This window comes from Nyctereutes procyonoides, unplaced genomic scaffold (genome assembly GCF_905146905.1).
Source record: "Nyctereutes procyonoides isolate TBG_1078 unplaced genomic scaffold, NYPRO_anot_genome, whole genome shotgun sequence".
NCBI classification, from domain to species: Eukaryota; Metazoa; Chordata; class Mammalia; order Carnivora; family Canidae; genus Nyctereutes; species Nyctereutes procyonoides.
The window spans coordinates 46,105,252-46,129,388 of NW_026575043.1; the positions used below are offsets into that span (position 1 = coordinate 46,105,252).

At 42.6% G+C, this 24,137-nt stretch overlaps 1 protein-coding gene across 2 annotated transcripts in view; it reads right to left on the reverse strand.

Moving 5' to 3' along the window:
• SVOP (SV2 related protein) overlaps positions 1 to 18,940 on the reverse strand; it is a 71,032-nt gene extending 52,092 nt beyond the window's left edge. The window contains exons 1-2 of one of the 2 annotated variants that reach the window (XM_055322446.1): positions 18,741 to 18,762; positions 17,854 to 17,923 (exon numbers count right to left, since the gene is read on the reverse strand). In XM_055322446.1, the coding sequence (XP_055178421.1) occupies positions 17,854 to 17,906 (53 nt within the window). In that variant the 5' untranslated portion in view covers positions 17,907 to 17,923; positions 18,741 to 18,762. Of the gene's footprint in view, positions 1 to 17,853; positions 17,924 to 18,740 lie in introns of both variants that reach the window. The other variant, XM_055322447.1, reaches the window with a different exon arrangement.
• Positions 18,941 to 24,137: the final 5,197 nt, after the last annotated feature.

Below are 24,137 nucleotides of genomic sequence, written 5' to 3' on the forward strand. Positions count from 1 at the left end.
CTAGGGGTTACATTATGCCCACAAAAGGCTGCCCAGACTACTTTTTAACTTAAAGTGGATGACCAAGCTTTTAAATTGGGAGAATTAGTGTAAAAAGCCAGGTATCTCATGTCTCTTCAAAACATAGAGTATCTGGGGCACCTGGCTGGCTCAGTTGGTAGAGAGAGCATGTGACTCTTGATCTCAGCTGTAGGTTTGAGCCCTACATTGGGTGGAGGGATTACTTTTTTTTTTTTAAAGATTTTATTTATTTATTCATGAGAGACACAGAGAAAGAGAGAGGGGCAGAGACATAAGCAGAGGGAGAAGCAGGTTCTATGCAGGGAGCCCGACGTGGGACTCGATCCTGGGTCTCCAGGATCAGGCCCTGGGCTGAAGGTGGCACTAAACCGCTGAGCCACCCAGGCTCCCTGAGGGATTACCTTTTGAAAAAAGAGTAGAGTATTTGGTCATCTGGGGCCCACGTTCCTATAAGGGAGCTGTGTGGCTAGATCTGGGTAGTGTGCTCCCTGTAGACAGGACACACCAAACTTGATGGCAATTTCCTCCTCTCCCAATTACTTCCAGCCCTGAGGGTCCTTTGCCACTTATCCTCATGTGTTCTGTGTTCCTCTTACGTGGCACTTACCCCCTTTGTCTGGCCCTGTAGGCCTTTGAGTTTGAGACCCATGGACTCCACTTTGCAATACATTCCCTCAAATTATGCTCTTGTTACTCTGGAAAAGCCTTGATTTTTCTGAGCAGCAATCACGTCATCTGGGGTTCAGCAGCAAAATTACCTGTGTCCTTCCAACTCCTCCATTCCCAAATACAAAACTCCTGTCTGCCAGCCCTGTGGTGGGTTTTGGGGTCATAGCAGAGATAGGATAGAGGTGTCCCTCTTGTCATAAGAGTGATATTGAGTGAGTAATGCCTGTTCCCATCAAGGCTTTGAAAAAAGAACTCTGGGATGTCACAGACATGAATAGCTAGAGGGTAAATTTGGGCAATGTTTTAACAAGGTAAAACAGGAGAAATAGGCAAGTAAAATATACTATCATTATTATTAATTTATTTATTAACTTGCATTATTCCATGTGTTTCACCAAGCAATAACTGGTACTCTGACATAGAAAGGGTAAAGTTTCAAATTGCAGAAGCATGGGGAACATGTCCTGCTTGTGAAGTTGGAGAAAAGAAAAAAAAAACCAGATGAAATCACAGTAATTTTGCAAATACCTGAACCCCCATTCGCTGACAAGGCTGGGCCCAGAAAGCTTGAGTGGTCAAGCTCGCCTTGGACTAGAACTGTAGGGCTGAGCACAGAGCACGGGGTTTGCAGGCCATTCTGGTCTGACAGAAAAGCCTGGAGCTAACTCTCCATCCTGTCTTAGCACCACCACCACAGTCCAGCAGCATCGAGCTTATGTTCTGTGCCCCGGGCTACCTGTTGTTTTCAGCATTCGATCTGCACGACTGCTGAGGTTGGGAGGTGATCACCCCTTTCTAGAAAAGAAAACGGAGGCCCTAGAAGTCACGTGACTCACCCACAGCCACACAGCTAAAGAGACACAAAGCCTGATGCCTGTTAGATCATAAACCTTATATTCCCAGCCAAAGACAGGATGCTATAGCTCCAAAACCTTCTATTTCTCCCTACCCACTCTAATTTTTATTCCATAAAAACATTTTATTTTGAGATATTTAAAGCATTTACAATTATATAGAATCTGCCGTCCAGCTTAAGGACCAAACACTTCTATTAGGTTGAACCATGTAAAATTGCCAATATTCGACCATAATTCAGTCAAAGCTACCATGACTCCTTTCTGCTTTCCTTCTTTCACATCCTGATAGGTAATGCTCTTCTTTGATCAGAAATCTTTACATACATCATTATTTGATCTAATCCTCACAGAAACCTGAGTGGTGGTGACTATTGTCATCCCCACTGGCTAAGATATATCTATAGTCACTCTGAGCCTCAGTTTACCTCCTCTCTAAATGGGGTGTGATAATTGTGTGATAAATTAGATTCCTGGGCAACCCCGGTGGCGCAGCAGTTTAGCACCACCTGCAGTCCAGGGCATGATCCTGGAGACCCTGGATCGAGTCCCACGTTGGGCTCTCTGCATGGTGCCTGCTTCTGTCTCTGCCTCTCTCTCTCTCTCTCTCTCTCTGCGTCTCTATGAATAAATAAATAAAATCTTAAAAAAAATAAATAAATTGGATTCCTTAGAAGCAGAGCTGTATAGTGGGATTCTCTTTTTTTTTCCAATGGTGGTAAAATATACATAAAATAAAATTTGCCATTTCAACCATTTTTAAGTGTCAATTCTGTGGCTTTAAGCATGTTCACACGGTTGCACAACCATCACCATCATCCAAATCCAGAATTCTTTATCTTCCCAACCCGAAATTCTACCTGTGAAACACTGACTCCCCATTCCCCTCTCCCTCCAACCCCCACTAACCACAATTCTACTTTCTGTCTCTCAATTCGACTACTCTAGTTACCTCATATAAGTAGAATCATACAGTATTTGTGCTTTTGTGACTGGCTCATTTCACTTTGAATAACATCCTCAAGACTCATTCATGTTGCAGCATGTGTCAGAATGTCCTTCCTTTTTGAGGCTAAATACTATTCCATTGTATGGATATACCACAATTTTAATCCATTAATACATCAGTGGACACCTGGGTTATTTCTGCCTTTTGGCTGTTGTGAATAATGCTGCTTATGAACATGGGTGTGCAAATATCTGTTTGAGTCCCTGCTTTCAATTCTTTTGGTTCTATACACAGAAGTGGAATTGCTGGATCATATGATAATTCTATGTTTAATTTTGTGAGGAGCCTGCATATTGTTTCCCAGGGCATCTATACCAGTTTACATTCCCATGATCAATGAAGGGAACAGTTCCAATGTTTCTATATCCTTGCCAATAATACTGTGTTTCATTTTTTGGGTAAAGGCCATTCTAATGGGTGTGAAATAGTATCTCATTGTGGTTTTGATGTGAATTTCCCTAAAACTGAGCATCTTTTAATGTGTTTATTGGCCATTTGTATATCTTCTTTGAAATAAATGTTTGTTCAAGTCTTTTATCCATTTTAAAATCAGATTGTTTGGGGTTTTTGTTGTTGATATATTCTGGATATCAATCCCTTATCCAAGATGTAATTTGCAAATATTTTCTCCCATTCCACAGGTTGCCTTTTCACCCTGTTGACTATGTCCTTTGATGCATACAAGTTTTTATTTTATTATTTTTTTAAGATTTTATTTATTTATTCATGAGAGACACAGATTGAGAGAGAGAGAGGCAGAGACACAGGCAGAGGAAGAAGCAGGCTCCCCGCAGGGACTCCATCCCGGGTCTCCAGGATCACGCCCTAGGCCGAAGGTGGGCACTAAACTGCTAAGCCACCCAGGGATTCCCTGCATACAAGTTTTTAATTGTGACATAGTCCTGCCAAATCCAATGCCATGAGTCTTTTTCGTTATATTTTCTTCTAAGAGATTTTTGTAGGATTAAGTCTTTGATCCATTTGAGTTGATTTTTGTGTATGGTGTAAGGCGAGGGTCCAGCTTCATTATTTTGCATGTGGAAATTCAGTTTTCCCAGCATTATTTGTTGAAAAGACTGTCCTTCAACTCCCATTGAATGGTCTTGGCACACTTGTCAAAAATCACTTGGCTGGGGCATCCCCGGTGGCCCAGCGGTTTGGCACTGCCTTCGGCCCGGGGTGTGATCCTGGGGACCCAGAATCGAGTCCCATGTTGGGCTCCCTGCGTGGAGCCTGCTTCTCCCTCTGCCTGTGTCTCTTCCTCTCTCTCTCTCGCTCTCTCTCTCTCTCTGTCTCTCATGAATAAATAAATAAAATCTTAAAAAAAATCACTTGGCTGTATATCTGAGGGTTTATATCTGAGCTCTCTATTCTATTCCATGGTCTATATGTCTTTCCTTAGGCCAGTACCACTGTAGTTTTGTAGTCAGGATTGAAATCAGGAAGTATGAGGCCTCCAATTTTGTTCTTATTTTGATTTTAATGCATTGGCTATTCTGGGTCTCTTGAGATTTCATTTTTTTTCTCTTGAGATTTCAAATGAATTTTATGATAAATTCTATTTCTGCAAACAATGAGTTGGGGATTCTTGTGCAATTATTTGTTAAGGAAGTACTTCCATTGTGAAGTGAGGGTGGCAGGACAAGGCAGGGGGACAAGCTGAACAGGGATGTGGTTTCTGCTGGAATCTGATCCGATGGGGAGCTCTGGAATGTGAATTATGCCATTTAGATCGTCCCACCCAGAATCCTGGGGGCGCTGGGCTCACATAGGTTATTGGCACATCACCCCAGTGGTGAAGGGCATAACCTCCCAGGTGTCCCCAGGTGAGGCAGCTCCTCTCAAACAAGGGCAATCTTCTAGAGCAGACTGCAGCTGTGAGCTGTAAGCAGCCAATCCTGGGGCACCTGGGAGATGCACCAGTCTGGTAAAGGGGATATGCAACAGGAACCAATGGTATTTGCTACAAATAAGCCCCTCCAGAGTTATGCAGACAAATTTAAAGCACTGTACAAACATTGAATTCCCCTCCCTCAAACTTCTTAGAAAATAGTTCTCAAACCGCATAGCTATTTTTATTGAGTGCTTGTTATATGCTAAGAGCTATGCTATAAGCCTTTCACATTTTCTTCCATTACCCTGACAATTAACCTATGAATTAGGTACTACTGTTGTCTCCATTTTACAGATGAGGAAATATGCTCAGGGAGGTAAAGGCATTCATCCAAGGTCACACAGCTTGAGGGAGTTGAGGATCAACCTGGTTGGCTTTTGTATTTGAGCCCGAGGTCCTAATCACCAGGCATCAGTTTCTCTCCCCAGAATTCACATGTGTCTGGGGAATGAATGTGAGGCCTGAACTGAACTGGCCTATGTGGGAAAGATTTGCCAGACAGTGGGAAATGGTGTGTTTTGGAGCAGGAATCAAAAGGCACAGCTTCATTCTACACTGACTGACAACTCTGCAGGTCATCACACTGGTGCAAGGGTTTTGATCTGGATGGAGCCTTAGAACCCCAACAAGGCTGGTCACAACACTAATGGCTGGGCCCCACTCCCAGAGGGTCCGATTCAGTAGGTCTTAGCCAGGAACTGAGATCTTGCATTTCTGACACGTTCCCAGGTGGTGCTGTTGTTGCTGATCTGGGGACTGATTTAGTGCATTGGAGCCAGATGAATGATTCTGATGTATGCCTGCCCCATGCCAATCATGAAACAGGCTGAGGAATGGAGCCTCTATTCTGTTGCCTGAGGTGGGTACCTGCTGCTCGTCTGCCTTTTTTTTTTTTATTTTTTTTATTATTTATTTATGATAGTCAGAGAGAGAGAGAGAGAGAGAGAGAGAGAGAGAGAGAGAGAGAGGCAGAGACGCAGGCAGAGGGAGAAGCAGGCTCCATGCACCGGGAGCCCGACGTGGGATTCGATCCTGGGTCTCCAGGATCGCGCCCTGGGCCAAAGGCAGGCGCAAAACCGCTGCGCCACCCAGGGATCCCTCGTCTGCCTTATCTGAGAGGCACAGAACCCCTGTGATACAGGGCTCAGGCAAATGTCCCTGCCATCTGGAGCTGGAGTCTCCCTTGGAGCTGGCAGGCAGATGTCACCTAAGAGCAAAGGCCAGGAGACAGACTGTCTTAGGCCCAGAAATCTGGATAGAAGGTGGGGTCTGGGCCTTCACTTAAGCAGTACTTGCCAGCAAGAGCAGTTTTATTCTGAGTATGCATTATTGGGAGTAGCTTTAGGGGGCATGCTGATTGAGATTGTGGGAGTGTTCCCAAGCCAGTGGTGTGCCTATAAACTGAATTTCAACTAAAACCCCCAAACCATAAGGGTGTATAGCATATGACAATATGTGACCAATTTCAACCTGTCAGTGTTTAACAGGGTCCCCAAATTTCTAAACACTTCACTATCAATCTGCTCTTAGAACTAATATGAATAGTCTGTAGCACACCACTGTATAAAAGTCCTCAAACCACTGACACCTGCTATAACACGGATGGGTGAAGTATTATGCTGAGTGAAAGAAGCCAGACACAAAAGGTCACATGTTGCAGGATTCCATTGAGGTGAAGTTATCCAGAATAGGCAAATGCACAGAGACAGGAAGCAGATTAGTGTCTGCCAGGGACTAGGGAGGAGGGGAAATGTGGAATGACTCTCTAATGGTACAGGGTTTCCTTCTGGGGTGATGAAAATTCTCTGGAACCAGATAGAGGTAATGGTTATGCACTATTGTGAATGTATGCCCATGTTCACTGCAGCGTTATTCATGATAGCCCCAAAGGTGGGAGCAATCCAAGTGTTTATCAGTTGATGAATGGATGGATAATCAAAATGTGGTCCATTCACAAAATGGAGTACTATTCAGTCCTACACAGGAAGAAATGTTAATGCATGCTACAATGTGGATAAACCTTGAAAATGTCATGCTAAGTGAAATATGCCTGTCACAAAACAACAAATATTATGATTCCACTTTTGAGATACTTGGAGTAGTCAGTATCATAGAGACAAAGCAGAGTAGCAATGGTCAGTGGCTGGGGGAGAAGGAATGGGGGGTTAGTGTTTAATGGGTTCACAGTTTCTGTTTGAGAAGATGAAACAGTCCTGGAGATGGATGGTGGTGCTGGTTGAGCAACAGGGTGAACATATTTAATGCCACAGAACTATACACCTACGAATGATTACAATGATAAATTTTGTTATGTGTGTTTCACCATCCAAAAAAAGATCCTCAACCCTTAATAGTGCCACAGATGTTACTGGAATCCATTTGTTCATTTTTTCAACAAATATTTATTGAGCACCTGCCTTGTAGCACGTCCAAAGGTACTTGCTGGGATTTCCAAGGGATTTCCTACAGACTTAGGCTCCTTCCTGTGGTGCTCATAGTCAGCTGGGGAGGGGAGGAGGCATTTAAAAAGGTGCGTAGGGGGGCACCTGGGTGGCTTAGTGGGTTAAGTGTCTGCCTTCGGCTCAGGTCATGATCCCAGGGTCCTGGGATCAAGCCCTGTGTCGGGCTCTCTGTTGAGCAGGGAGCCTGCTTCTCCCTCTCCCTTTGCCTGCTGCTCCCCCTGCTTGTGTGCTCTCTCTCTCTCTCTCTCTGTCAAATAAATAAATAAAATCTTAAAAAAATAAATAAAAAGATGTGTACGTGTGTGTGTATCACTACATAGCTCTCTTGTACATTGTAAGAAATGCTACAAATAACAAACACCATGGAAGGCTAGCTGGGTGTGTGTGTGACGTTTCAACTCTGCAGCCCCCTGAGTAAGGGGCGGTATTAAATGGGAAAGAATTGCAAACAGGTGGGACTCCTTGTCCCCCAAGAAGTAACCTCCCAATCAGAAGCATAAACAGCCCCTAAGATACTTGTAGGAGACGGAAATATAGAGAAGTATCAGATGAGTGAAGGAAGTGGACATTTCCATGCATTATCACCTCATTTTCAGGGATAAAGGGAACATCGATGGATCACCCTTGACTCTGAGGGTAATATCACGGAAGGAAATGACTATGTGGCCTGATAATCTTCCCTGAATCCTGCTTGTATCACACTCTCCTCAAGGACTGTCCAGAGCTCCACACCTCTTTTTGTGGCAAATAGTGACCACTGCAGCTTGAAGGAAGGTAATCTGTGACAGCTTTCAAAATTTTAAGCGCTCTGTGCTCCCACTCAGAATCGTGCTGCTGGCGATTCAATGCAGGGACAGACACGAGCAGGTGATGAGTTACTGTATGAACAACTGCTGATAAGGATTGTTAGCTTACCATGCCAGGTACCAGGTTTGTGCTCTGCATTGATTACCGTACGTAATCTCGCAGATTAGTGTTTGCTAATGGGGTGTCCTTAACCCCATTTTACAGATGAGGATAGTCAAGCACAGAGGGGCCAGGAGCTTACCTAAGGTCAGATAGTAGGTGTCTAAGCTGGACTTTGGCAAAGCCATCTGATTTCAGAATCCCCACTCTCAGCCACTCTGCTATAGTCTCTTCTGGTGCTGGCAAGCTTTTGCAGCAAAACCAGAAACAATCATCATGAGGGGAATAATTACACAGATTATGGCACAGCCACTTAGGAAAATGTTTTAAAAAATTGTTGATCAGTATCACAATATCACAACAGTCCAGGTGTCCACCAATGGATGAATGGATAAACAAAGTGTGGTGTGTATATACAATGAAATATGAAGCAGCCTTGAAAAAAGAAGAAATTCTCACACATGCCGCAATGTGGATGAACTTTGAAGATACCCTGCTAAATGAAATAAGTCTGACATGAAAGAGTTCACCTATATAAGGAAGCCTAAAATAGTCAAATTCACAGGAACAGAAAATAGAATAGCAGTTGCCAGGGGCTCAGGAGAAAGGGAGTCAGTTTATCTTTTTATTTTGTCATTTTTTAAGATTTTATTTATTTATTCATGAGAGACACAGAGACAGACGCAGAGACATAGGCAGAGGGAGAAGCAGGTTCCCCATGGAGAGCCTGATGCAGGACTTGATCCCAGAACCCCGGGATCACGACCTGAACTCAACCTTTGAGCTTTGAGCCACCAGGTGTCCTAGGAGTTAGTGTTTAATGGGGACAGAGTTTCAGCTGGAGAAGATGAAAAGTTCTGGAGATGGATGGTGGTGGTGGTTGTACAATAATGTGAATGTACTCAAGGCTGCTAACGGTATGTACACAATTGTCGAAATGGCGATTTTTATTTTTTGTATATTTTATCACAATAAACACACACACACACACACACACACACACAAGTTAATCCATAAGAGCCAACAGGAAAAGACTGGGGCTTATTATTTTATTTTTTAGAGAGAGAGAGAGTGCAAGTAGGGTGGGAAGAGAGGCCAAGGGAGAAGGAGAAAGAGAACCTTAGCCGGCTCCACACCCAGCTCAGAGCCCAGCTCAGGGCTCTATCTCATGACCCTGAGATCATGACCTGACCTGAAATCAATAGTCAGACATTTAACCAACTGAGCCACCTGGGTGTCCTGGGGTTTATTATTAAATACACTAGAATATGGCCTTGTAATCTAGGTCCTTTGTTGCTAAGATTTAAATGTGATCTTGAACCAGCGGCCCCAGTATCCCCTACAAGCTTGTTGGAAATTCAGAGTTACAGGCCCTAACCCAGACCTACTGAGTCAGCATCTGCATTTTAACCAGGTCCCCAGATAATTTGTGTGCGTGTTCAAGTCTGAGAAGTCCTGCTGCGTTTATGTTTCCACAGTTCTAGGTATTCTAGAAGGATCCCTAATAAATGAAAGACTGGTTGCTTCTGGGGGAAGAACTGCATGGAAGGGGGACTTTTTGCATGGGAAGGGCATTTTTTTTCTTGGACCTTCCTGTAATATTGACAATTTTAAACCTGCACATCTATTACTTTAATAATACATATAAATAATAATAGCAACTATTTACAGAGCTCTTATTGATCATGTGGCATCTGGTAAGCCTGTTGCAGATGCTTTCATCTGTGGAATGGGAATGACAATGGGCTTGCAGGACCACTGAGAAGGTTAATGGGAAAATCGGGAAAAAATGAATGCTAGCTTCCCTCAACCCGGCTCCATTCAAGTCACCTTTCTGCCTGAGCTTAGAGTACACTGACTTTGTGAAATGTGACTCTGAGAAAGTGGCTTACCCCCCTGCAGTTGTAAACCAGGATCTGTTCAAACTCCTTCTCTGGCACACCACTAGAAGCCAGGGCACCTTTATTTAGGAAAACTTGTTTTAAGACAGACATACAGAGACCTTTGACACTAAATGATACTCAGAAAGCCAGGCTACATCTTGAATCAGTCAGGTTCCTAAAAGTATTTATCAGCCATCGGAGCCAAGATATCCCAAGCTGGGGGGTGGAAAAATGTGATATGAAAGATAAAATCGCAGTGACATACGTTAAGTGTGTGAGGGCTTTGAAACAGGTTGGCTCACAATTTCTTGGCATTTGTTGTGTATATACAGCATGTAATTTACCAAAATAGCAGAGAACATTTATTTCACATAATTTTGCTATTTAAAGAAGAGAAGAGCTCGAGGAGATGGCTGTCAACTTAAAGGTCTTGTTTGCACCATCATGTAATTTGCTCCAGTAGCTTAAATTAGGGTCTGAGACTTGGTTAGGGTATATTAGATAAGATACTTCTTTTTTCATCTGAGCTTCTGGACTTGTATCCTCTGAGTTGATGAATCTACCAGACCAAAAAGGAAGCTTAGAGCTAACTGTGATTTTCACAGGGCGGCAGTTAGTGTCCTGTCATGGAGAGAGTTGGTCTGCCCCAGGGGAGTAGAGAGCCCAACTGTGGCAAACAGACTGATCTAGGTTTGGATCCCTTGTCCACGAGAGTTGCTGTGCGACCCTGGGTAGGTTACTTTACCTCTCTGAGTCTTTGTTTCCTCCCTGATGGGATGGAGATGGTAATTCCCACCTCACAGGGTTGCCATGGAGATGAAAGGAGTCAATATAAACAGAACGTGGCACAAAGCCTGGCACAATCGTTCAGTGTTTCGTGTTTGCTGAGTGCTGACTGTTCTCTGAGTGCTGGGATAGATACCAAAGGGACAGAATAATAGATGCAGCCCCTGCCCTCATGGGGTGCAGTGCTCTAGTTGGGGAGATGGTAAACAAAGAAATACTAATACATTTGCACATGAATGGATCTTGAGAAGGAAACTGAAGGGGTGCCAAGAAAAAGAATTACTGGAGGAAGGAGGAGTCAGAGTACACCTCCCTAAGGAGGCTGAGATCAAGAGGGCTAGGAGAGTGGCGCACAGATTGGGGAGGAGAGTGTTGGGAAGAGCAAGGAAGATGGATAGTGCAAAGGCCCAGAGGTGGGATCCAAGTGTGGAGGTCAGAGAGACGGTCCAGATCATGCAGGGCTCTGGATACCACTGTGAGGATTTTCCATGTTATCCTGAGGCGAAGAGGACACCACTGAAAGTTTTCAAGTGGGCAGGAGAGGGTAGAAGATGATCAGAGTTGAGTTTTGAGAAATGAGTACACTCATCTGGTACAGGTTTCCACAAGAGGAGGAACAGATTGTGGAGAGTGTTTTAAAATATAGATTTTATTATTATTTAGGTATAGCAAGGCCAACAGATTAAGAGACGACTGCCAAGAAAAAATACACCTTGTTATACTCCCACATCATAAGAGGAGTAGCCCACCACACCCCAGGTGCCATATGGGGAAGCCCCTGGAGTCAGTAAAAAGGCAGAGGGAGTGGAGGGGAAAAGGTGGACAAGAGCCCTTATCCTGGTTTCCACAGGAAGGAACAGGTGAGGCAGGAGTTAACTCGTGGAGGGACAGTCCCTCCAGGGTCAGCAAGAGGTCAAAACACTAGAATATAGAAAATATAAGGCATGGTTGACACAGAAGGACAGCAAGAAAGGAGGCAGGGAGACCAGGGAGGAGGCTGTGTGATCAGCTGTGTGAGAGGTGATGGTGGGGTGGTAGGGGGACTATAGCAGAAGGATGGAGCTGAAGCTTTTGTCATTTGCCCTCCCCACCACCCACCAATCAGTAGAGGAGACATCTTTCCTGGGAGACCTGTCTGCAAGGCATAACAAGTGCTCACTTGTTTGGGGGACTCAGTTGGCAACGGTGATGACCAGCACCCCTCAGTTTTGTCCAAATGTTTAGCTGTGTTGTCACACTGGGGCTTCTTTGGAATCTAAGACCTATTGGCAAATGGGATTAGATGCTGTGGATCTGAAGCAGCAGAAATTGCCAAGATCCCTTAAAATAGGATTTGCTTTTTGTTTCCTTTGAGATAAGACCTGAGCACCAAATCACACATTGATCTGAGTGACTTGGGAAGAGTCTTTGCAGGGGCTGGACCTCTGTCTTCAAATATTTGAAGTTTGGGCATGTGAAAGATGATGTTTGTTAACTTGGACCCCAAGACCAGAGCTTGAACATCAGGGTATGGAGAAGAGGGAAGCAGATTTCAACACTGTCTGGGGAGCTGCCTTAGGTAGAGAAGTCCAGAGATGAAAAAGGTTGTTGTTGGAGGTAGTGGGCTCACCTTTGTGACAAATGGTCTAGGAGAGATGGGTATCCACCTGTGTGGACCAGGGATGATGATGATATTTAATATGTACCACTCCATCACGCCTAAATGCTATATATACTTACTATCTTATATGATGATATAAATTCAACAGCCCTGGGAAGGAAGTGTTATTCATACCCCCAATATATAGATAAGTAAATAGAAGCTCAGAGACATTACACCAATTGGCCCAGGTTCCCTGGATAGTATATAGTGTACTAGTGTCACTGGCCTGAGTAGTTTCACAGCCCATGATCTCAACTAATTAGCTGATGCTCCTCTGAGGCCAAGAACACCCCTAGGGAACTGATTAAAATGCCAATTCCTAGATCACTGTCCTGACCTGATGCTTGTGCATCTCTGCACAGTAAAGCCCAGAGATCTGAATTGTAATAAGCTATGGATGGTGGCCACAGATGTTTGAAAGCCACCACTTGATTCCCTCCTGCCCTGGATTGGGGAGACAAGGTATGAGGGAGTGTTTGGATACAATGGATTTTAAGGTCCTTTCCATTCCTGAATGTCTAGAAGTCTGTAATTAAAGGAAATTTTAGTTTTCTGTGGATTTTATTTGTTTATACTTTCCTGCCACCCCCATCGATCTGAATAGCATTGATTGTGCTCCCTGGATAATGGACCATTAGCTTATATTCTGGACAAAAGGTAACAATCACAAATAAATAATAGTTAACATTTATTAAGACCTTATCATGTGCTGATAGCTTCACTAAGCACTTGAAACTGAGGCCTGAAGAAGAAAAAATTACCTTCCCATTTGGCAGGAAAGGCAGAATTTGAATCCAGGTCTGCTTGAGTAGAGAGCCCTTGCACTTGATTTTTCTGTGCTATGGTTGCAGTGGAAGGAGGGTGGGGGACAGAAGTCTGTGCTACAATTCTCCAGGTAGTTTGTCTTTTTAATTTATTAATTCATTCAACAACGCATGCCATGAGGACTTTCTCTGTGTCAGACTCAGCTCTTGTCCTCATAGATCTTACAGTCTTTTACTAAAGGTATACTGAGGATGGAGGAAGGTGCACAACTTGCTGGTAGAAGATTTACTAGGGTCCTGACATGACTAAGGTCAGAGAAATGAAGTTGAAAGAGAGATCCAAAGATGCTCTGGAAATGGAGAGACTGAATAATTTATTGACTACACTAAAATACTTTAGTGTCATGGTTCTCAATGGGGCACAATTTCTTCTCCTAGGGGACATTAGCAACGTCAGAGATATTTTTGATTGTCACAGCTTGGAGTGACAGGCTGTGACATCTAGTGGGTAGAGGCTAGGGATGCTGCTAAACATCCTATAATGCATAGCACAGTCCCCCCACCACAAAGTATTATCTAGTCCAAAATGTGAATAGGGTCAAAATCGAGAAACCATGTACTACAGAGTAAAAGATAATAACTATAACAATAATTTCCATAAGCCAGGATGATACCAGGCACACCCATCTAAAGAGCTTAGAATCCTAAAACTGAAAATGCCTTCAAAGGTGACCCAGGGACCCCTTAGGTCTCAGGAAAGTGAATACATTGCCAAAGATCACACAGTGATTTACATACAGATCTGCATAATTCTTTTAGATAGCCAGAGAAGTGTTTGATTGGGGCTATAAAGCTATTCTCTGGGCCAGCAGACTGTGAGACGATACTCCCTATAACCTAAGGTCACCCAAGCAATGGCTTCTTTGCAAGAGGACCTTCTTTCTTTGGCTCTCAGATATTTCCCCTTAAGTCACTAAAACACATATCCCCTAGAGGTGAGGCTGGCATGTGTTTGAAATGATGAGGTGTGAACATCTTTGAGCTTAAGGTTTTAAAAGGTTTTGGTGGGTTGACCTTGAGGATCCCTAGGTGATTGAAATAACTCTTTGCATGAATGGATAAAGAAGATGTGGTTTATGTATACAATGGAATATTACTCAGCCATTAGAAACAACAAATACCCACCATTTGCTTCAACGTGGATGGAACTGGAGGGTATTATGCTGAGTGAAGTAAGTCAATCGGAGAAGGACAAACAGTGTATGTTCTCACTCATTTGGGGAATATGAATAATAGTGAAGGGGAATATAAGGGAAGGGAGAAGAAATGTGTGGGAGATATCAGAAAGGGACACAGAACATAAAGACTTCTAACTCTGGGAAATGAACTAGGGGTGGTGGAAGGGGAGGAGGGCGGGGGGTGGGGGTGAATGGGTGACGGGCACGGAGGGGGACACTTGACGGGATGAGCACTGGGTGTTATTCTGTATGTTGGTAAATTGAACACCAATAAAAATTAATTTATAAAAAAAAAATAACTCTTTGCTTTTTGCCTTAAGTAAAAATGATAGTGAACCCCTATCTCTTCTCCTAGGCCAGGATTCTCCCCCTTTGGGGAACATTTTCTTAGTGTTCTGAAAAGGAGGCCTTGGCTTCCAGGTGATGTTGGAGGTTAAGGGAAACAAATCTAGAATGGAGGGAGACAAATAACACCAGCACTTTTCATCGAACCCTTACTTGGAGCCAGGTGTTGTCCTAAGAACTTCCCAATAATGACTATCTTGATCCTCGCAACTGCCCTGCTGTGTAGATACTGCCATTATCATGACTTTATGGAGGAACACCCAGCCCATGGGAGATGAAGTCACTAGTCTAAGGCCACCCAGATTTTTAAACCCAGGTTTACCTGCCTCAGAGCCCACATTTTGACCCTTGCTGCCAGTTATGCCCCGCAGAAGTCAGTGGGAGATTCATTGAGGTAGTGGACTTAAGTTTAATCTTGAAAACAAAGCTTATGAGAAGGGAGGGAGATAGAGAATGGATTGGGCAAACACAGGATAAAGTTCAAGCTCATTGTCACATACTATGGGGCTCCATATGGCCTGGTCCTTGTCATCCTGTGCAGCCTCCCTCAAGCCACTAGTTTATTATGTTCCCTCCACTGACCTGATTTTGAGACACAATACTTTTTTCCACTACAGTGCTTTTGCCTATACTATTTCTTTTGTCCATAATATTCCTCATCCCATCTCTTTCCTTGGATGACCTACACCTACACATCTCTGGGGGCTCAACTGTCAATGTTACTCCCTCATGGAAACCTTCACTGATTCTCCCCTTCCCCCATTGCACCCTGTGCTTGTCCTTTGCAGCCCTTAAAACAATTCTCATAATTATTGTGCAGTGATGTGTTCAATGTCTACCTTTCTCAGCACCAGACCAGTAATGTCTGATAGAATTTTCTGCAGTTACAGAAATCTCTTAGATCTGTGCAGTCCAACATGGTAGCCACTAGCCACATGTAGCCATCGAGCACTTGAAAAGTGATTAGTGCAACTGAGAAAATGATTTTTCACATATTTTATTTCTAAATTATATTTTATATTGTATATTATACTATAGAAATGATTTTATATACAAATTATATAATTTAAGTTGAAATTTAAATAGGCACATATGGCTAGTGACTACCATATTAGACATTGCAGCTCCAACTTGTGACTTCCTTGAAGGCAAGGATTATACCTATCTTATTCAGTTGTAGAATCCCTTGTACCTAGGATGGTGTCCAAATGAACAAAATAAATCAATCAACCAATCAACCAATGTAGTCTACAAAAGTTGCTTTCAAGAAATCATCCTAGAGGGGATCCCTGGGTGGCGCAGCGGTTTGGCGCCTGCCTTTGGCCCAGGGCGCGATCCTGGAGACCCAGGATCGAATCCCACATCGGGCTCCCGGTGCATGGAGCCTGCTTCTCCCTCTGCCTGTGTCTCTGCCTCTCTCTCTCTCTTACTGTGTGCCTATCATAAATAAATAAAAAATTAAAAAAAAAAAAAAAGAAAAAAGAAATCATCCTAGAAAGGAGAGACCTAGAGAAGTCTGACTTGCACAGGATCACACAATAAGGCAGAACTAGATATAAAATCTTAGCCTCTGGAATCTCCTGTACATGTGCCTAAATGGACAGCAGGAGAAAAGCAGAGGTTGTTTGGGGCCTGAAAGGAATCATCCTAGAGCTGTATGAAGGAGCTTCCAAGTGCAAGGAGGGACTGTTTTCTTAGGCACTCTCATCCCTTTTCCCCCTCCTCAAACCCTATAAACTATTTAGTGGCTTATAATCTATTAACACTTGGCTTCCCATAGGACTGAGCCTGTTCCAAAGTCCACTCTTGCCAACCCTCTACAAGGCATTCTGATTTAAAAAAAAAAAAAAACCATATTGCTCTCAGGAAATCTGCTGCCTGCAATCTGTGCACAATATACACAGGGTGTGGTTTAAAAAACATCTAAGTCGTGACTTGTAACCCACTCAAATTCACGTGGCTATTCCTTTTATTTCACTCCTTTTTTATAAATAGAAGTCAACACATTTCAGGGCTAATTTTGACTCCATTCAAATTGCAGATTACAATTCTGAAGATTCCAGAATAGGGAGCCTATATATTTTTATAACAATTTTTAAGATGTAATAATAATATTAGTTAATATATATGTTGAATGCCTTGTTTACCAGGCATTCAGCACACATTATCTCACTTGATCATTAGAGTAACTCTGTGAATCAAGGACTATTGTGAGCCCCATTTTAGGGTGAGGGAAAGTCAGTCTTTTTTTTTTTTAAGGTTTTATTTATTTATCCATGATATACATAGAGTGGGAGAGAGAGAGAGAGAGGGAGGGAGGGAGAAGCAGGCTCCATGCAAGGAGCCTGATGCGGAACTCGATCCCGGGACTCCAGGATGGTGCCCTGGACCAAAGGCAAACGCCAAACCGCTGAGCCACCCAGGGATCCCTGAAACTCAGTCTTAAAAAGGTTAAGGCACTTGCTCAAAGTCAACCAAAAAGTAGCAAAGCCAGGATCTGAACTCAAGTCTGTCTTACTCAAGAGCCGATACTCTTAGCCAGTACACAATTTGGCCTAACAGATAGCATGTGTATTTATGTGTTAAAGTATCAGAGAGAATAATCAAGAAATTTGACCTGCAGTTAAGGAACAGATTACTTTTTATTCTTGTACTTCTTTTTGAACTTTTAAACCCTATGTATAGATTATATTAGTTTATTCTACATTAGTATAAAAAACTAAATTAATTTTTAAATTTAAATAAATAAAAACCTCTTATTATTTTTATCTTCTTTTTAATCCAGAGAGGAATTGTCACAATAGTGTCATATCTATACCTGAATAGATTAAATATACATGAATCTCTGAGTAAATCTGTAAAGTTCACATGCTGTGACATTATTTGAAAATTTATCTCAGTAAACTGCAGTTCCAATATGTACTATATTCTTATTCTAAATACCAGATTTCATATTTCAGTTTCTGCATTATTTTTTATTTTGAGATAATAGGTTGTTTTTTTTTTTTAACATGATATTTATTTTCAACGAAAGTGGCAGGTTTCCCTCGAGAGATTTACACTCAGATATGTATATGTTTATGTATTCATACATCGACCTCTGGATATTGTAACTGAACATCCTTTGGCATTTGTGAAATAATGTTGTATTACATAAGATATGCTATTTGTGGATCAATTAATAAAAACTTAAAAGTAGAATTTAATTAAAATTTTTAAATGAAAATTAATTTTACTCCAATTGAGAAGTAAACATTAACAATACCCTTCAGTATTCACAGCCTCAGAGAGCTGTATCTGTCACACTAAAAGTCACTTGGGAGAATTTCTCCATGGTTCAGAGAGGAAGAAAATATTTTAAGTCAGGAAAATATACATACACTAACAATGATGTATCCTTTCCAACAATCCAGACAGTGCCTACTTTTACCATCCAAGTGGCTACTGCTTCTAAAAATTAAAACAAAAATCCCCATTAGTGCCCATATCTCGTAGTCTGGAGATCGGCTTAACAAATCACTGGCTTGTAGTAGGAGGCATCTGTAAGCCCCTCTACGTGGCCTCTGTCCTTTCCATTGCTTGGTTGTGCTCCCCAAGATTCTGAGAGCAAATTTGATATCCCTTAAAAATTCCTATCCTCTAGCTTTGTATTCCTGATGTTCTCAAGGATAGCCATCGACAGAGTCTCACTCTAGCTAGCTGTTACAAAAACCTTTCATTCAGAAGAAGGCAAGAGGTTTCAGCCCTCTCATTCACACACTTCATAAACAACAATACTTTGCCCAAACCTCCCCTCTAGGAAGGCATTCTGGCTTTTTTAGAAACCACTTTGCAACATCAGTACCGTTCCCTTCCAGGAGACCTTGCAGAAAAATTAGGAATTTCACGGCATGGGAGAAAAGGCTGGGAAAAACCGATGTCACTGCATGGACTCATCAATTCAGTCCACATTTCAAAACAGCAGCTAACGCTTTCTTAAAACACAGACCTCAAAATTTCCCTTTAGGATTGCGAGCAATTAAAAGGGGGAAACATAACCCCTCTCGCTCCCCCTGAAGATTCTGACGGATCTGAAAAATAGAACTGAGTCAGAGATACAGAGGCTGGACTGCTGGAGCAGGAAAATGGCTTGTCTGCTCAGGGCCTAAGTCTTGCCTCTCAAAGAGTTCCTTTTAAATTCAAGAAGCCATGCACGGATGCCCCCCTGCAGGGTCTCGTTTTTTAAAGGAAAGCCTGTCTGCCTCTCCCTCGCCCCCATGAGACTCACGGCAGCTGCCTTAGCTGGAATAAGTCCTCCTCCATGTCCGCGCTGCGCCAGGACGAGCCCTTTTCATGGCCCTTACATGGTGTTGGTGGAGGACGAGCGGCCGGGGCTTCAGCACCGGGGTGCCGGACAGCTCCCGCGCCGCGTCCTCCCGCGGCGGCAGCTGTTCGGGGGAGGGAGCCGCCGCGGACCAGCCCACGAGACAAAGCCGCCGCCGCCGGGAGAGTGGGCGGAGAGGAGGCGGCCGGGGGCAGGGCGAGCCGCGCGGCGAGAGGGGGCGGGGAGAGCCCTTCTGCTTAGAGGAATTTACAGGCTCTCTGTGGTTGGCGACGTTGTCCTGGGTGCCTATAGGGCGCACCAGCCTGTGAAATGGCTGTCGAGGTACCAATGAGCACTCTTTGGTTGACAACGCCTCTCTAAATGTTTATTTGTGGGGATTCATTAATGTTGACATCGGCGTGATATTCTTGACACCCAGGCTGGTGTAGCAAACGAAGGGAATGAAAAATGCAAAGATGTATGCATGCATTTAAAATGTTTATTGAGCGCCTACTGTATGGCAGGCGCTGTGATATGCACTGCGCATATGTGAAGCAAGTTAGACATGTCATTGTCATCACGGAGCTGTCTGGTCTAAGGGAAGTGAATCCAGAAAAAAATATATATATATATAAGTATAAGAAGGCCAAAGATCACTCATTCATTCCTTCAGTGAGCAAGTATTATTGAGTGATTTCTACAGCTCTGACGCTGGGAAATCAAAGATTAATAAAACTAAATCCCTGCCTTCAAAATCCTCCCCTATCTATGGTTTCCCCATCTTCCTCCAGCTAGAATGTCTGCCTTCTTTAGAACTTAAGCTCCATAAAGGTTTGCAAGTTTTGCTGATGTACTCCCAAGGGCCTAGAACTATAAAACTTTATTTATGTACACTGAAATTGGAATTTAATAACCCTCTCTAAACTCAACCCCAGGGCTTAGCATTGTGTAAACTCAATACATGCTTGTTAAACTGGAAGCAAACTGATTTTTCATTCAGGTGAATAGGATTCAGTATCTATTTTAATCCCTGAAGAGCAAGGGTAATGATTTCTATTAGAGATGGCAAGTTGGAGGTCCATTGGTAGTGTGTCCAACTCATCCTAGTTTGCCCAAGACTTTGAGTTTTGCATTGAAAGTTCCAAGTCGTGGGATGCCATGAGTCCCAGGCAAGCTTTGACAATTGGTTAGTCTACAACCAAAAGCGCTATCCACAGAGAGATTTATTTTGAGTAGCCTGAAGGGTTAACAAGAATAAAGTGTAAAGATTCAAAACTACGAAACCCTTAGAAGAAAGCGTAGAAGTAGATCCTTATGACCTTGAGTTAGGCAGTGGTTTCTTAGACATGACATCAAAAGCATAAGTGACAAAAGAAAAAAATTAGATACATAGGACTGGATCAAAGCTAAAAGCTTTTCTGCCTCAAAGGATGCCATCAAGAAAGTGAAAGACAGCCCATGGCATGGGAGAAAATATTTTCAAATCATATACCTGATAAGAGACTTACTTCAAACAGTGTAAAGAACTCTTACAACTCAATAATAAAAAGACAATGTAATTTAAAAATGGAGAGATGGGGACGCCTGGGTAGCTCCGAGGTTGAGCATCTGCCTTGGGCTCATGTCAAGGCATGATCCCAGAGTTCCGGGATCAAGTCCCACATTGGGCTCCTCGCAGGGAGTCTGCTTCTCCCTCTGCCTATGTTTCAGCCTTCTGTGTCTCGCATGAATAAAAAAATAAAATCTTCTAAAAATTATTTTAAAAACCGGACAAATAATATGAATAGATATTTCTGCAAAAATGTGTGACTAGCTGGGGCTCCTCGGTGGCTCAGTCAGCTAAGCATCTGACTCTTTTTTTTTTTTTTAACTCATAAGAGACACAGAGAGAGAGGCAGAGACACAGGCAGAGGGAGAAGCAGGCTCCATGCAAGGAGCCCAACTGGGGACTTGATCCTGGGTCTCCAGGATCACACCCTGGGCTGAAGGCGGCGCTAAAACCCTGAGCCACCTGGGCTGCCTTCGCTCTATCTCTCTTAAATAAATCAATAAATCTTTTTTTAAAAAAATGTGTGACTAGCTAATGAGTACTTGAAAAAATGCTTAACATCATTTAGTCATTAGGGAAACGCAAGTCAAAACAACAATGAGATAGCACTCTCTGGGGGCACTTGGGTGGCTCAGTGGTTGAGCATCTGCCTTCAGCTCAGGTCATGATCCCAGGGTCCTGGGATCAAGTCCCGCATTGGGCTCCCCACAGGGAGTCTGCTTCTCCCTCTGCCTATGTCTCTGCCTCTCTCTGTGTGTCTCTCATGAATAAGTAAATAAAATCTTTTAAAAAATTGCACTCTCTGCCCACTGGAATGCCTAGAATTAAAAAGACAGACAATAACTAGTGTTGGTGAGGATGTGGACTGGATATTCCTCTCATACACAAGTCCTGGGAATGTAAAATGGTGCAACTGCTGTGGTGAACAGTTGGGTAGTTTCTCAAATATTTAACACAGGGTTACCCAGCAATACCACTCACAGGCATATACCCAAAAGAAATGAAAACACAGTGCACACAAAAACTGTACACAAATGTTCATAACATCATCCCTCATAATAGCAAAGAGTGGAAACAGCCAAATATTCATCAAGTGATCATCAAATTATACACTCAGAAGAGTGAATTGGAAGTGCCTGGGTGGCTCAGTCAGTTGAATGTTGGACTCCTGATTTTGGCTCAGGTCATGATCTTGGCTCCACGTGGGGCTCAGGGCTCAGCACTGAGTGTGCTTGAGATTCTTTCCCTCCTATTCCCTCTGCCCCTCCCCCTGCTCATGCTCTCTCTCAAATAAATAAATAAATAAATAAATAAATAAATAAATAAATAAATAAATAAAATCTTAAAAAAACAAAACACAAAATAAAAAAGAGTGAATTGTGTGGTAATTATATTTCAACAGAGCTGTTCTTTTTTTAAAAAAATGATTTTCAATAATTTTTAATAATAAATAAAATTTGGCTTCCAATTTTTCAACATTTCAACAGAGAGATTTCACATAATAGGATTATCAGCTTCTTGGGGAAGAAGGAAGCAGTGTTCCTCTACTGGGTCTGCCTTTCTCTCTGGCCACTAGCAAGTGGAGACTCGAAGCAGCCTGCCTGCCACTATCAAGGCAACAGTCAGCCTACAGCAAGCTTCCCACCTTTAGCTTCCCTCACTCCTCTGGAGACTTCTGAAGTACCCCTGAAAACTGGGAGAACAGTACTTAATACATAATAGATATTTTAAAAATCATAAAGCATTAATGTTTTCTCTTCTTTCTTAGAAATATGGTTATATTTTTCTAAAGCAGTGGTTTCCACCTTTGAGCGTGAGTGAACATCCCCCAGAGGGCTTGTTAACATGCAGATGGTTGTGTGCCACCCCCAGAGTTTCTAATTCAGCAGGTCTTGGTAAGGTCTGAGAGTTTCCATTTCTAACAGGAATGGTACTGATTCATGATACTGATTCTGTTGGTCTGGGGACCACACTGAGAACCCCTGCTCTAAAGTTGTATCTGGATGAGATTATCAGCCAAGAAAAATATGACCCATGTTTGTTTATGTCTCTGATCTTTGAGACATCCTTGAGCAGATATGAATATTATAAAGGCAGTTACTTTCAGCTCAACACATTATCCATCTGTCTGGGAAATGGGGGCATGCCAAAAGCCAGATGGGTTTTATTTCACATCAGAGTAATGCATCATGATCTCTCCTCTCAGATTCTTAAAACAAAACCTATAGGGGCTGGAATAAAGACTGACAAGCTGCCCTGTAGCCTGAAATACTGAATACAATTATATGCTATGAACAAGTGATTCTCCTTTCAACTGTGTTCTGATTCCTATTATTATTAAGACAATATTCCATTAGTTATAAAAATGGCACTTAATTGTTTAAAAGGAAGCCTGTGGATTTAAATTCATAAAGAGATTTGTCCTTTTTTTCCCCCTTTGGAACTGAAATTAGATAAAAAAACAAAAAGGGCAAATAAGCCTTTGGTGGTAGATCCCAGCTCTGCTTGCCATGCTGGTAGGATGGCACTTCCATCTGGAGTCATTCCCAGGTCCCTGGCATTGTGCTGGGGCTGTTAATTACCTACTGACTTTACCCAGAAGCCAGTAGAAAAGGGAGGCTTGGCTAGGAGGGTAAGCCCTTGTTAAAAAATATAAAGGCATACAACTTCAAAGAGGCTCTTGGTTAATACATCTCCTTCTTTTATGAAACACAAGATGTCTAATCTACAATGAAAGAGGCCTGAAGAGGGCAGAGAAAACCTATTTTCCCCTTCAATTCTGTCCTCTTTTTCTTCCTGTATTTTGGGGCAGCTGGCTCAAAGACAAACTTTGAAGCACTCCTAATAAAACCATCTCATCCCTCAGACATTGTGTTTCCAGAGGGACATAAAATAAGCAAGAGGTAAATGTGAATCAGTGCCCAGAACACCTATCCAGACCTAGGAAAGAGATTATCAAGCAGAAGCAGTTCAAGACATCTGCGTCAACATTGAGGAAGTGATGGTATTTTCTCTGCAGTCTTGTATTTTCAATTTCTTTCATTCAAAGTGTTTGGCGCTTGGGTGGATGGGTGGTTGAGCATCTGCCTTCAGCTCAGGGCATGATCCTGGGGTCCTGGGATGAAGTCCCACATTGGGCTCCCCTCAGGGAGTCCGCTGCTCCCTCTGATGTCTCTGCCTCTCTCTCTGGGTCTCTCATGAATAAATAGAATCTTAAAAAAATAAAAAATAAAAAAAACCAAACAACAAAGTATTTCCTATTTTCCCTTGTCAATTCTTTATTTACCTGTTTATTATTTAGAAATGTATTATCTAGTTTCCAGGTATTTATTAGTTTCCCAAATTTCCTTCTGTTACTGATTTCTGACTTCATTGTAGTTGTGTCTTTGAATCTAAAATGAAACTCTCGTAGACAGCATATAGTTGAATCATATTGTCTTGTCCATTCTGCCAATCTCTGGATTTTAGAGAGTTTAATTCATTTACATTTAATATAATTGAGGCGCCTGGGTGGCTCAGTCAGTTAAGCATCTGCCTTCGGCTCAGGTCATGATCCCAGGGTCCTGAGATCGAACCCCGTGTTGGGCTCCCTGCTCAGTGGGGAGCCTACTTCTTTTTCTCCCTCTACCTGCCACTCCCCCTGATTGTGCTTTCTCTCCCTCTATAAAATAAATAAAATCTTTTAAAAAATAAAGTTAATGTAATCATGGATCATGTAGAAAACAAATTACGTTTTATGTCTGTTTTGTTCCTTGGTTCCTCCACCACTGCCTTGTTTTGTGATATATGTATTTTCTAGTGTACCATTTTAA